This window comes from Manis pentadactyla, chromosome 4 (genome assembly GCF_030020395.1).
Source record: "Manis pentadactyla isolate mManPen7 chromosome 4, mManPen7.hap1, whole genome shotgun sequence".
NCBI lineage: Eukaryota > Metazoa > Chordata > Mammalia > Pholidota > Manidae > Manis > Manis pentadactyla.
The window spans coordinates 164,601,622-164,617,316 of NC_080022.1; the positions used below are offsets into that span (position 1 = coordinate 164,601,622).

General features: G+C 33.6%; 1 protein-coding gene across 19 annotated transcripts in view; it reads left to right on the forward strand.

Annotated features, from left to right (window-relative positions):
- MBTD1 (mbt domain containing 1) overlaps nucleotides 1-15,695 on the forward strand; it is a 69,039-nt gene that overhangs the window by 7,690 nt on the left and 45,654 nt on the right. For 15 of the 19 annotated variants that reach the window (XR_005023642.2, XR_005023643.2, XM_057501332.1 and 12 more), the window contains exon 4: nucleotides 10,343-10,432. The exons of the other annotated variants lie outside the window; for them this stretch is intronic. Coding sequence is in view for 1 of the 15 variants with exons in the window: in XM_036879881.2 (XP_036735776.2) it covers nucleotides 10,422-10,432 (11 nt within the window). In the remaining 14 variants the exon portion in view is untranslated. The remainder of the gene's footprint in view (nucleotides 1-10,342; nucleotides 10,433-15,695) is intronic. 19 annotated transcript variants of the gene reach the window in all.

Sequence of the window (15,695 nt, forward strand, 5' to 3'; positions counted from 1 at the left end):
ATGTACACCAATCATGATACCCCATAATCCCCTTCTTCTACCCTCTCCCACTCCTCCCATTTGATAACAACCAGTCCCTTCTTGTAGTCTATGAGTCTGCTGCTATTTTGTTCCTTCAGTTTTACTTCGTTATACTCCACAAATGAAGGAAATCATTTGGTATTTGTCTTTCTCTGCCTGACTTATTTCACTGAACATAATATTCTCTAGCTTCATCCATGTTGATGCAAATGGTAGGATTTGTTTGTTTCTTATGGCTGAATAGTATTCCATTGTGTACATGTACCACATCTTCTTTATCCATTCATCTACTGATGGACACTTAGGTTGTTTTGGCTATTGTAAATAGTGCTGCGATAAACATAGGTGTGCAGATGTCTTTTTGAATCTGAGAAGTTGTTTTCTTTGGGTAAATTCCTAGGAGTGGAATTCCTGGGTCACATGGTATTTCTGTTTTTAGTTTTTTGAGGAACCTCCATATTGCTTTCCACAATGATTGAACTAGTTTACATTCCCACCAGCAGTGTAGGAAGGGTCCCCTTTCTCTGCATCCTCGCCAGCATTTGTTGTTCCTAGTCTTTTATATGTTGGCCATCCTAACTGGTATGAGGTGATATCTCATTGTGGTTTTAATTTGCATTTCCCTGATAATTAGTGATGTGGAGCATCTTTTCATGGGCCTGCTGGCCATCTGTATTTCTTCTTTGGAGAACTATCTGTTCATATCCTCCACCCATTTTTTAATCGGGTTATTTGCTTTTTGGGTGTTGAGGTGAGTTCTTTATATATTTTGGATATATAAAGAACCCCTTGTTGGATATGTCATTCACAAACATATTCTCCCATACCATAGGATTCCTTTTTATTCTGCTGATGATGTCCTTTGCTGTACAGAAACTTTTTAGCATGATGTAGTCCCATTTGTTCATTTTTTATTTTGTTTCCCTTGCCTGAGGAGATGCGTTCAGGAAAAAGTTGCTGATGTTTATATTCAAGAGATTTTTGCCTATGTTTTCTTCTAAGAGTTTTATGGATTCATTACTTAAATTCAGGTCTTTGATCCATTTTGAGTTTACTTTTGTGTATGAGGTTAGACAGTTATTCTGTTTCATTCTCTTGCATGTAGTGCTTAGCCTTTTTGAGCCTCTGCTTTCTCATCTGTAAAATGGTAATAGTAGTAGTCGTAAGAATTAAATGCTTTACTGCACATTAAGGGCTTAGAATGTGCTTATTAACACATGCTAAGCATCCTATAAATATTAGTTGTATTAATAGCTGTAAGAGGCTTCTTATAAATCACTAGCAAAAATAGTACAATAAGAGATTATTATTATGGAATTTACAAGTAACCTTCTATAGAGCAAAATGTTTCTGAACCAAATCAGGAGAAAATGAAGAAGACTTATTTTGGAAAACTGTTAGATGATAACAAAAGTGAATCTCATGATGACAGGTGAAGTGTTTCAGAAAATGGTGAAAGCAGTATTTCAAAAATAATATATTCTAATACACTACTTAAATATGTATGTGTAGACTTCAGGTTGGAGAACAATGGCAGCAGCCTGATCCAATTTTTCCATCTACCTTCCTATAAATCTATAAAACCAGCAAAGAAACAAAGAGCACATATCAATCACATACCACCTATTCCTTCAGCGTTATTAAAAACAGATTACCACAACCTTCAGATTACCTGTATGTAGAGAAATAAATCAGATCCCAAGAGCTCCTCCTTCTCAATGTATGGATGTGAAGAGTGGGAGACAGAAGGCTTACCAGGTTCACTGGAAGGTCTTAGGGGCATGGAAGACTTCGATGAAGCACAGAATATCTCATGAAAGAGAAAAATACAACACTGATTTCCATAATACTGACCTCAGGTTTGAAATTTGATAGTTCACAGTTCTAGGCATGGAGAAGAACTTGAAAGTAAGCAGTACCAGAATTGGTAACCTTAAATAATAAGCAGTGCTTCATAGGAAAGGGGTGAAGATAGGGAGATTGGTGACATGGCAGTGAAGAGAAAGGAGGAAGAGGAACAAATTTTTCGGAAAAACAAAGAGAAAATAACAGAGTATTCTTGAACTAGCAACTCTGGCTGTGAAATGAACAGAAAAGGAAAAGAATGGACCACATCCATGCAGAATTACTATAAGAAAAAACTGATAGTGTGAATCAAAGTGTTTCAGCTAATGAAAATCAACCCTCTCTCTCCAAAAAAATAAGGCAAAACAGACAAAGCAACACTCAAAATGAAGTAAAACAGCCTCATTTTTAACTATTTGGAGACATTTAAAAAAAAACTTGAATCAGAAGTACAAAACAAAAAACAGCAAGAAATAAAGTCAAAGTAATTAAACTCAGAAAAAGAGAAGGAAAAAAATCAGAAATGAAGACTTAAATTATAAGGGTCCCACTAATAATAGATTCAGATGTGAATATAATAATAGAAGATACTGAAGAGCAGGATAAAAGAGTAAATGAATATTTAAAAATTGACAGTTAAATAGAAGATGGGTCCACAAAGTCTACCGTGCAATGTTTTATTTGATCCTTGTTTTCTGTGCTTACTAAAGTTAGCTCAGGAAAGAAAAAGAATAAAACCATAATATTTAAAACTATAATCCAAGAAAATTTTCTGGAAATAAAAGATCTGAATCTGTACATCAAAAGTAAATATCAAAAGATGAACTCCAGAATGTAATTAATCTACTAAAGCTGTAAGACTTTTAAGATACAGAAAAGTTCTCAGGGCCCCCAGACAAAAAGATGAGGTAAGCTAAAAGGGCCAGAGAATTAAACTGGTGTAGGATTTCTCAAAAGCAACATACCCAAAAGCAAGAAAATAGTAGAGAGCAGCATATGGAAAGGAAATACTAACCAAAGATCTTATGTCCAGTCAACTGTCCTTCAGGCGAAAAGATTATAGAAAAATAGTCGGAGCATGCCAAGAACTCAGGGAGTACCGTACTCACTAGTCCTTCCTGAGGAAGCTATTAAAGGTGAGCTTCATCTAAAAGATGTTTGGGAAATTTTCTGCATAAAAACTGTGACAGGAAGTATTTCATATTATCTTTTTGAGCTAAGAATAAGAGTAGGGACATCGGTAGAAGAATAATACATTAATATTTTCTGACCGTAGAAATAATGCAACTAAAAAATAGAGGGATGGAAGAGGGGGGAGACAAACTACAATAAGGTCAATGACTATAGTTTAGCTATTACAAGGGTTGCAAAGGATACCATCTGAAACTGAAAGACAGAAAAAGTTAGGTAAGAAAAAAATCCCTGGGACTGTAAAAGATAATTCAAAGGTTAAGCACTAGAAAAATAATTCAAACCTCCCAAAATACTGAAAGAAATTTTTTAAAGGCCAAAGAAAACCATGTGGAAAATCATGATAGATATTACATAGTGCACATGATAATTAAAGCTTTTCAAATTGTCTTAAAAATCAATACCCAACAAGCTAATACAATATTGTATGTCAAATACATTTCAATAAAAAGTAAAAGCATTTTTAAAAATCAAAACCCAACTATAACATACAAAAGGTCCTTAAAACAGCTAGAAAATAAAGCGATAGACAAAGATTTACCAGGTAAATTAAAAAAATAAAACAGGATTGGCAATACCGGTACCAAAGTCAAACCAAAAATCCTTAAACAAGACAAAAGAAGACAGTTTATAATGCTAAAGATTACAATTCACAACAAATATATAATAGTTACACATGCACCAAATAACAGCAACAATCTGTATAAAGCAAAAACTGTAAAAAACAAGTAGTAAAAAGAAACACTAAAAATTGGAGACTAGCACTCTCAGCACAAGACAGGTGTAGTAGATAAAAAATAAGCATATAAAATAAGGCAGATCTTCAGGTATATTTATCACTTCATCCTAATAATAGAGATCATAATCTCTTTTAAACACAGAATATTGACAAAAATTGTTAATAGGAAAAATCAGTAGGTCCAATAGAAGAAAAGTAAAGGCTTTTAAAAACAGGAGGGCACTTCCACTTGAAATTTAGAAATTTCCTATTGTGTGTTAGCCTTGTAGAAGAATATTGATAGCATCTTTTTCATAATAAATATGAATGGAGAATGAGTAAACTAATAAATTGATAAAGTACAGTATTATTCAGTAAAAAGCAATGAACCATTTATACATGTAATAACAGGGATAAATCTCGAAAATATTATGCTGAGTGAATAAACTAGATAAAAATGTCCGTACAGTTTTATTTCATTTATATAAAATCTTAAATATATGCAAAATTAATCAATGGCACTAGAACTTTTCTTGGGGAGAGGAGAGGAATTGACTAAGAAAGGACATGAAGGAATTCCTTGGGGTGACAGAAAAGTTCCACATCTTGATACACATTCAAAAATTATGCCTTAATTTTTTAAAAAAACTGAGGTAAAAAGGGAATGCAAGTGAATTAAAGTTTCTAAAAATTAATGATAATGAAACTGTGGGTTCAGAATCTGTGAAACACATTTAAAGCACTGAGAAAAGGAAAATTCATAGTCCCAAACACCTATATCAGTTGTTAAAATTAACAAAATTCAACTCAGTAAATTTTAAAGATCTTAATTGGCTTTGTTCAGTTATTGGCTTTGGACAATATCCAATCCAGCAGATAGAAAGGAGCTCCGAAGAGCTGTACAAGAGAGATTTTTATAGACCAGACAGGCAGGAACAAGGGAGTTATACTGGGTATTTGCTGAATGACTAATGCAGGGATCCTTTCCTTAAGAGAGCAAAGGCAGCTCTTGAAGCTGGGTCAGATGACTCGCCCTGAGCAGGCAAGTACTGTTAGGTTGAGTAGGCCCTCCCTCCGAGAACTGATCATGAAAGCTTAGTTGCCAGATTTTGGTTTATTGATGTGGGGCTTAACCTGAGCATATCCATCTTGGGCCTATTCTGGTTACAGTAAAAATAAAAGAATGAAGATAAATAAATGCCCAACTCAGAAATGACAAAGACATTAAGCTAAAGGAAAACAATAAGGTGGAAATAATAAAAGTAAAAGTAGAAATTAATGAGTTAACAGAAAAACTGTATATCAAATTGATTAAATCAATCCTAGACCTTTGGAGAAAATTCAGAAAATAGATAAGCCATTAGATAGTTTAATCAAGAGGGAAAGGAGAGAAAGCACAAAAATACAAAATATGACAAGGGAAATAATTTGATGTAGAGGAAATGGAGAAAAATCATGTGCAAACATTTTGCACACCTCTATGCAAATAAATTTAAAAACTTAGATGAAATAGATTATTTCTTAGGGAAACACAGTTTAAGAAAATTGACCTCATTAGAGATGTGGGGTAAAAACTACACACAATTTCCATAGAAGAAATGAAAAAATTTATCAAGGAGTTATCCCATAAAACATCAGGTCCAGGTAATTTCACAAGGGAATTCTGCAAAACCTTTAGAGACCATATGTATGCCAGTGCTACATGAATTATTTCTGAACATAGAAAATGAAGAAAACCCTTCTAATTATGAAGCAAGAGTAATACCAATTTCTAAACCTAAGGATAGCACAACAAATGAAAATTACAGATAAAAAATTCATGATATCAATGCAAAATCCTAAATATTGTGTATCTAACACCTTATTAAGAAAATACATTGTGATGACATAAGGTTTATAGTAGGAATACAAGGATGATTTGGTATTTGGAACACTGTTGATGTAATTCACCATGTTAATAGGTCTAAGGAGAAAAATCATATTCTCCTTGCAGATGCTGAAAAAGTCTGTGACAAAATTCAACAGCTATTCCTAATGAAAACTGAGAAAACATGATTTTCATAAATATGCACACACCTTAACTCTAAAGTCAGCATTTTAGTCATAGTGAAACACTGTGATAAGAAACAAAGTAAGGTTACCCATTGTCTCCACTATTTAATATTGTACAGGAAATATAAACCAATGCAGATAAGAAAGAACTGTTACAAACATAATGGGGAAGGAAAGGTTTCTTTGTAGTGACGTGATAGTCTATCTGGAAAGCCCTAAAAAATCAGTGAAAATACTATTTCAGGATAGTTTAGAAAGATAGAAAAAATAAATCTTATAACAGCACCACAAAATAGATAAAATATCTAAATTCCTAAGAATTTACCTTTAATAAGAATTCTAAAAACCCTATATGAAGCAACCTGTAAAACATTCCTGAAAGACAAAAGGCAAACCTGGACAAATGGAAAGACATCCCTGGTTTTTGGTTAAGACATCTCAATATCACAAAGATGTCACTTCTAAGTTAATAATTGAGATTCTGTAGAAGTTCCAATAATTTTTTGGTACACAGCTAAACTGGTTACTTACTGAAGTTCATTTGGAAAAATAAGCATGTGAGACTATCAAAACATTAAAGAGAGTATCTTTGAGAGGGGTCTAGCCCTATCAAATAACAAAATTTACGAGGAAGCCTCTCTTAAAAGCAAGATACTGACATATGAATAAACAAACCAATGAAATAGTATAAATTCCAGATGTGGACACATACATATGGACACCCAGTACATAAAGTGCTCTTTGAAATCACTGAAACAAATTAAGTATTTTAGTAAAGGTGTTGGCACTAGATAGCTATTTGGGAAAAGGTAATTGTACGTTCATTCTAAGAAAATATGAGCAAATTTTTCTTTACCATGGTGTAAGGGAAAATTTTCTGTGAATCAGTCAAAATACCATGAGAGAAAACTGGTAAATTTTAGTACGTTAAAAAAAATTTTCATTGCATGGCAAAACTCTATAAGCCAAGTCAAAATTTGTCATATAGTACAGACATAGAGCAAATTCCTAAATACAAAGAACTTCAAAAAACATTAAAAACACTAAAAACCTTGGAGAAAAAGGGGGAAAAGATAAGATCAGACACACACAAAAGAAGATGCAAAAATGACTCAAAAAGAAAAAGAAAAATGGCTCAGTGTTAGGTTATGCTGACCACATCTTGTTTTTTAATACCAATTCCTAATAAAGAGGACAAGAGTTCCTTGGAGAAATGAATTATTTCAGGGCTGGAGCAGTGTAGGTATAAAATGATCCTGAAAAGTCTTGATGTGCCAGAAAGTAAGGCAGTACTTAAAAATTGATGGGGCATGTAAAGCACAGGGGCCAGTTCAAGGGGTCCTAGTAGCCAGGTCTGGGATAATTTAAGCCCCAAAATAATTAAGGACAGTGGTGAATTATAAACCAATTGGGGAAAAGGAGTAAGTGAATTTGTACTGATGATGAATAGGTAGGTAGGTAGGTAATAGGTTAGTATATATACAGAAGATGATGGGAGAGCTTCTTGCTAAGTGGTAAAAGACTATTAGATTTAGAAAATCATTTTTAAACCATCATACTAAAGTTTGCTTTGGCAGGAGTTATTGAATACTAAATTTAGGGCTGGGGTGGGGTGGAATTTCAAAGAGAAACAGTATGTGTATGTTCTAAAGTATTTCCTGAAGACTGCTTACTAATTGCAAGGAAAAATACAGTAAGGATACAACGGGAGAAATGGACAGTGCCTTGACAGAATGATCAAAATTAACACCACCAGTGAAGGGCAGATAAGCATCTTGTGTCTCTAGATGTAATAGTCTGAGAAGGATGCACCACTTTCATAGTATTATGGGGGTGCATAACCTGAATCTAATGAGGAAACATCAGATGAACTCCAGATGAGAAACACTATATTAAGGGGGGAGGGGGCATACATTCTTCAAAAATAATTTCTAGATTAAAGGAAAGTAGGAGATAAATGTAATCCTGGAGTGGACGGAAGAAATGCTATAAAGGACATTATATTGGGTCCATTGGACTATGGGTGGTAAATTAGGGGGAACTATTACATTAATGTGAAATTTCCTGAAACTGATAACTGTGCTGTACTTATGAGAGAATGTTTTTATTCTTAGGAAATGCACACTGAACTCTTTTGGGATAAGAAGATAATGATGTATGCAATTTATTCTCAAATGAGTCAGAAAAACTTCTGTGTGTTTAGAGAGAACCATAAAACAAATGGGGCAAAATGTCAGTAATTGGTGAATCTGGATAGAATACACAGGATTTCCTTAAATGTTGAAATTATTTCCAAGTAGAAAGTTAAAAAGAAAAACTACAGTGACAAACAAAATTACATATATATTCACCTTCTACTCAGCAGTCCCACCTATGAGAATACACCCTGAAGGTATATATCAAGCAATTAAAATATATATGTATGTACATATATGTAAAATATATATGTATGTACATATATATGTATATATATGTATGTACATATACATGTTTGTTCATTACAGCAGTATTTATAATTGCAAAACATTGAAAATAATGTCTGAATGAGAGATTGTTTGAGTAAACATACAGACAGTGTGGAGGAAGCAACTGAGAAAGTAAGGTGTCTATGCACTGAAATGGAACAATTTCCAGCGTATATTTCTAAATTAATTAAAGGACAGAGGGATTTATTATGTGGCTTTTTGTGTAAGAAGAGGAAATAAGAACACAAATATAACTGTTTACCTTTTTGAAACATAACACCCACAAGAAGGATGAACCAGAAAGCAATAAAGTTGGCTACCCACCTGCAAGAGTGGATGGTGAGAGAGGAAAGGAAAGAACATCTTTCCGCGTTAAAACTTCTTACACAGTTCTTTATGTTTGGAAGCAGGGATATTTTTTAGACCAAAAAACAAAATTAATTCTGTAAGGATGGTAGGGGACACTAAACGCCAAGAGCAAACCAAACCCAACTTACTTCAAATCAGTAAGTAACGTAACCACAATGAAGGAAGGGGAAATAAATAACAAGCGAAGTAACTCTTAAACTCAATACTTTGTCCCTGAGTTTGAGGGGAAGAGACCACAAAGAAATTCTAAACTAGAGTAAATTTGGTTTTTGAGACTTTCAGTGTATAAAAGGATTGAGCAAATGACAAAATGTTAATTTTATCGGGAGACCGAGTTTTCAGTAGAGAAGAAGAAACACAAATACGGATGTCAGAGAGTAAGGAAAAGCCCCAGGGGATGGATTGGAATTGGAGGTGTAAATATAAACTCATGATTTTCTAAAATACAGTTGCCCCCTAAACAACATGGGGTTAGGGGCACCAATCCCCATGCAGTCAAAAGTCCAAGGATATTTTGACTCCTTACAAACTTTACTAATAGCCTCCTGTTAATTTTATGGTAGCAATGGTTAAGTAGACTAGTGTCTGCATGGTATGTTATGCATTCATACTATCCAGTTTTTTCATAATTTTTCATTATTTCTAGGCTACATGATCTGTGAATTTTTTCAAACTGTTGACAAATCTCCAAAAAATTTTCCAGTATGTTTAACTGAAAAAAAAAATTTACGTGTAAGTGGACCCATGCAGTTCAAACCCTTATTGTTCAAGGGTCAGCTATACATGTGTGTATATATATTACAGTTCTGTCCGCTGAAGGGCCCAGAGGCAAAACGGTATCCCAGTAGCAATGAGCACAGAGGACCTAGATTTTTGTTTTTAGTATCATTCTCCCACTAAAAGCAACAGGCTCTTTAGAGAAATGTTTCCCAGGGTTGACACAAGAAAATGACAACTTTAAACCTGGAATATCTTGTGCCAGAAAATAGGGAATTGCTTAGGTAGTGATAGGGGCATGTCAGAATGACACAGGAGTTACCTTGTTATGGATTATTTGAGTTCCCAATAAGGACAATAATGAATTGTAAGCCATTGAAAAGTACAAATTCAAAAGTGGTTACCCATAGTAAAAGAAAAAAGAAATATCTTCCTTATGGAAGAATGCCACCTGATGCATGTGGAAGAAATCCTGGGGTTCGAATATCATAGAAAAGATTGGGCAGGAATCCATAAAAAGAAAAATTTTCCCATTTGCAACAAGATGGGTAGATCTAGAGGGTGTTATGTTCAGTGAAATAGGCAGATGGATAAACAAATACCAAATGATTTCACTTATTTGTGGAGTATAAAAACAAAGCAAAAAGGAACAAACAAAATAACAGTAGACTCATAGACACTGAGAAGGGTAGTGGTTACCAAAGGGTAGGAGTTGGGGAGAGTGGGAGAAGGGGCACAATAATTCACAATCACAATATAGGTTGGTTATGGGGACAATAGTACAGCCAGGAGAATACAGTTAATGATTCTATAACAGTCTTAACTACGCTGATGGACAGTGACTGCACTGGAGGAAGTGAGGACTTGATAATAGGGGTCAATGTTGAACCACTGAGTTGTGTATTTGAAACCAACATAAGATTGTATATCAGTGATACTTTAATTTTTTTTTTAATGACCCCAGGTATCCTTTCAATAAACATTTACTACCTGACGAAAAAAAAAAGACTGGGCAGAAATCATCATTGGATGCTATATCTGGAATGAAATTTTGGTGAGCAAAATACTTGCTTGGTCTTTAAGTGTCTCCCATATGTTGCTTATTAAAAAAGGGAGGATAGACTATAATATAATAGAACCAAACTATACTGAAACGAGGTCTTCAAACATAACAACACCAATAAGAGCCAAATGGACATCGTGTAATCTGGATTTGCTATCCTGGAAGAGCATCAGTTATGTAGCATTTCAGCTGGGGATGTACAATCTGAATCTAACCACAAACCTCAAACTGAAAAGAAAGCAATATTTATTTTAACAAGGATTGGAATTCTGTGTGGAAGAGTTCCAAGTAATTTGTATAGATGCTCCACCTTAAAAGGGTGCATAACTCCCCTCTCAAGTTTGGACTTCACATGGTCACTTCCTCCCAAAAAAGAAAGGGGTTGAGTAACTTTACAGTGGAGAAACCTGACAAATACTGCTTCATGGTGGGTGATCAAAGTCAACATAAATAAGATGTAATAAGTCATGTTAATAGTATGTTTCCTTGATTTGATGTGATACAAAGGACACTACTATGATGCTTCTTCCCAAAACCATAAACCTAGTCATGAGAAAATTATGAGGACATATCACAATAGAAGGATATGCAACAGAAATACCTGACCAGTACTCCTTGACACTGTCAGGGTCATCAGAAACCAGGAAAACTTGAGAAATTGTTATAGCCAAGGGGAGCTTAAGACATGACAACTAAATATAGTGGATCTTGGAATAGAAAAAAAAAATTAGGTAAAAATGAAGAAAATCCAAAGACAGTTTGCATTTTCTAAAATTTTATGTAAATGAATTCATACACACAGTATGGGTTCTTTTTTTGTCCTGTTTTTACTCAACATAATTATTATCCATGTTGTGTATACCAATAATACATTCCTTTTTATTGCTGAGTAGCAAAATAGAGTCATTGTATGGATATACCACAGTTTATTCATTCACCTGTTGATGGACATTTGGGTTGTTCCAGTTTTGAGCTATTATGACCATTCTATGTATGTGTTTGTATGGAAATACGCTTTCATTTCTCTTAGATAAATACCGAGGAGTGGAATGGATGGTAGGTAGTGTATATTTTCGTTGTAGGAAACTGCTTGTTTTCCAAAGTGCTTGTGTTTTACATTCCCATTTGCAGTGTATAAGAGTTCGATTTGCTGCACAGGCCATAGACTTGCTTTTAATTTTAGCCATGTTAATAGATGTAGAAGAGTATAAATAGATGTATGAGTGCCTTGTGATTTTAATTTGCATTTTCCTAATGACCAGTGTTGTTGAGCATCTTTTCCTATCTTTGTTTGTTATCTGTATATCTTCTTTTATGAATTGTCTGTTTTGATCTTTTGTTTTTTTTCCATTGAGTTGTTTCAGTTATAGAGTTTTAATAGTTCTTTATCTCCTAGACCCAAATTCTTCATCAGATACATGATTTGCAAATATTGTTTTCCAGTCTATGGCTTATCTTATTCTCATAACACTGTCTTTCAAAGACCAGAAGTTCTCATTTTAATCAAGTCGAGTTTATCAATTCCTTTATGAGTCATACTTTTGATGTCATACCTAAAAACTTTATGCCTATCCTAATAAGATCATGAAGTTTTTCTTTTTTTTTTTTTTTTTTTTTTTAATTTATGAGTTCAGCTCTTACTATGAAGTCTGTGGTCCATTCTGGGCTTATTTTTGTATATGATGTGAGGCACAGATCAACATTGTATTTTGTTTTTTGTGTGTTGCTTTGTTTTTGCATATAGTTACCTACTAGTTCCAGCACTTTTTGATAAAAAGACTTTGTTTTTCTCCACTGAATGACCTCTTCATCCTTGTCAAAAATCAATTAACCATATATATTTTGGGATCTATTTTTGGACTCTATCTTTCTGATCTCTTTATGTCAAAATCCCATTGCTTTGATTAACATAGCTTCATAATATGTCATAGAGAGAAGAAGTATAAGTCTTTCACTTTGCTGTTTCTTTTCAAATTTATTTTGACTATTATAGATCCTTTGCAGTTCCCTATGAATTTTAGAATTAGCTCATTAGTTTCCACCAAAAAAATTGTGCTGATTTGATTAGATTATGTTGAATCTGTAAATCAATTTGAGAAGAATTAGCATTTTAACAGTATTGATTCTTCTCCTTGAACACAGTACATCTCTCCATTTATTTAGATCTTTAATTCATTCAGGAACATTTAGTAGTTTTCAAGGAATCAGTCTACACATCTTTTGCCCGATTTATTCTCAATTATTTCATGTTTTTTGATACTATTTTAAGTTATATTTTTTTCTTCAATCTGTTTGTTGTTAATATATAGAAATACAGTTGATTTTCATGTATAGTATTGTGTCCTACATACTTGCTAAATTCATTTGTTAGCCAAGTAGCTTTTTGTATAGTCCATCAGATTTTCTTCTTAAACAATTTTGTTGTCTGGTAATAAAGATTCCTTTCTTTCCAATCTGGATTCTTTTATTTTTCTTGCCTTATTGCACGGGCTAGACTCTCCAGTGCAATATTGAATAGAAGTGGCAAAAGCAGATATGCTCATCCTGTTCCCAGTCTTAGAAGGCGTCCAGATTTCCACCATTAAATAATATGCTAGCATTAGGGTTTCCCTTAATGCTCTTTATCAGGGGAGAAAGTTCTCTATTCCTACTTTGCTGAGGGTTTTTATCAGGAACAGATGTCAGATTTTGTCAAATGCTTTTTTTCTGCATCTCTCAAGATAATTGCATGGCTTTTTCTTTTTCTTTGCCAGTTAATAGGGTGACTGTTGATTTTTAAATGTTGATTTTGCTTTGGATTCCTGGGATAAACCCACTTGGCCATGCTATATTATTATTTATGTGTTCATTTCAGTTCACTAAAATTATGTTAAGTATGTTTGCATCCTCTATATTCATGAGGATATTCTTCTGTAGTTTTCTTGTAATGTCTTTTTGTAATGGTTTTGGGATCAGTAGTGTTGGCCTAGTTCAAAACTACAATACTCTTTTAATGAGTTCAAAACTACAATACTCTTTTAATCTTCTGGAAGAATTGGCATAGAATTGGTAGTATTTCTAAAGTAGAATTCCCCAGTGAACCATTTAGGCATGAAGGTTTAACTACAAATTTAGTTTCTTTACCTATTCAGGTTACTATAGTTAATTACCCATACAGGTAATTTGTGTTTCTTTATGAGTGAAGTTTGGTTTTGTGTCTTCCAAAGAATTTGTGGATTCCATCTATATTGTCAAATTTGTTGGCATAAGATTGTTGGTAATATTCTTACTGTCCTTTTAATACCTATGAATCTGTAGTGATGTCATCTCTCATTCATGATACTGAAAAATTTCTTTTTTTTCCCTATGTCTGATTTGAGGTATATTAATCTTATTAATCATCTCAAAGAACTAGCTTTGCTTTCATTTTTTTCTTTCTGTTTTTTGTTTTTATTTTGTTGATTTTCACTTGGAACTTTGAATATAGATTTCTGATTATTTTTTCCTTTAAAAGTTTGAAGGCATTACTTTTATTTATCTTGCTATTGAGAAGCTTACTCATTAACCACTTCACTTCTCTTTATGTGGCAGTGTTTTTCTTGAAGATTTTTGTATCTTTATGTGCAGAGTTCTGTTAATTTTTATAGTGTACCTTGATATACATTTCTTTTTTAAAGTCATTAAGCTGGGTTTGCATAGTCCCAATATAGAAGCTTCTCTTTTGATCCTGGAATTTTTTTCTTCCTTTATATACTTACCTTCCCATCTGTTTTCTCTTTCTTGAGTATCTCTATTCTTCGGATTTTTGATCTTCTGGATTTAGCTCTCTTTTTTATTATCTAGCTTTTTCTCTCATGTATACATACATACACACATACACACACACACTTTTTAAAAGATTTATTTGATTTTATTGATTTATTGAATTTATTGTTTTACCTTTTGTTTTTAAATTCCAGGATCTCTCTTCTTCATTGATAGTATCCTATTCCTGTATCTGTGAAGAATTAATTTCATTTTTGAAGTTTTGTTTTGCCCCCTAAATTGCTTCTGTTTCCTATAGATTATTTTTTCCTGAAGATGCGCTTTGGTCTTTCACATTCTTAAAGGCCTTTCTCAAATGATTGATGATCCTAGCCTGTTTGTTCATATTCAGTGGTTAGTTACTAAGCAGCTGATGGAACCGAATGTTGGGAATATAGACTAGTAAGATTCAGTGTAGTGATTGGTCATTTGTTAAATCTTCTCTCTGGTGTTCTGCACTTCTTTACTATGATTTGTTTAGATGTGGATGTCATTTGTATCTGTAGTTCTCTCTGTGAATTTGTGTTTATCTTATTTCTCCAAAACTCTCAGCCAGTATTTCATTCACCATTACCTTTCTCCATGCTCTGTATTCTCTCCTCTGAGCATTTTTATTAGACATATATTAGATCTTTACATTCTGTGCTCTTTAACATCTTGCTTTCCATGTTACTGTTTTTCCTTGCTCCATTTTGGGTATTTTCTTACTGTTTACCCTCCATTTCCCCATTTCGTTTTTAGACATGCCTAATCTGCTCTTCATCCCATCCATTCAGGTGTTTTGGTGGTGGTGATCATGGGTTATTTTTTTTTTAAGCAGTTATATCTTTCATTTACAGAAGTTATATTTGGTTCTTTTCAAGTGTGTCTGACTGCATTTTATTCCTTTGCTCATTTTTCAGCAGTATTTTATTTCATCTTAAACAGTTTTTTAATGTTTTTTTTGTACTCTCTCTGGCAATACCAATGCCTACCTGTTTGGGATTACCAATGTTTCTTCTGATATTTGACTGTGGTAGATTGTTATGTATGGTTGTGCACTCATGTTTGATATTCAACAGGAATGCTGAAATGCCTGAGTTGTAGGTGATCATTTCCTGAAATGATTTGAAATTGCTTTTAGTAGGTGTCTAGGGGCACTACTAGCCTAGAACCACTTTAATTTATTAATTTGGGGATTTCCTAACAATCTGGGGTATAGAGTAAGTTATATCTAACACCTTACTCAGAAGATTACAAAACCTCAGAAAAGATGCTGCACCCAGAGCCTGGGCAGAAAACTCTGCCTTATTAGGTCCCCTTTGCATGTAGTCAGGTCTTTTTTCCCACCCACCTTTTCATTGGCATTGTAGCTCCTGAGAGGTTTTGGTCTGATACAGGAGTTCCCAGCTAAGCCCTCCTACAGTAAATAAATGTTAAGTTTTACATTAGGATAAATTGATTACACTTCATATATATAATTCGCTAGTAC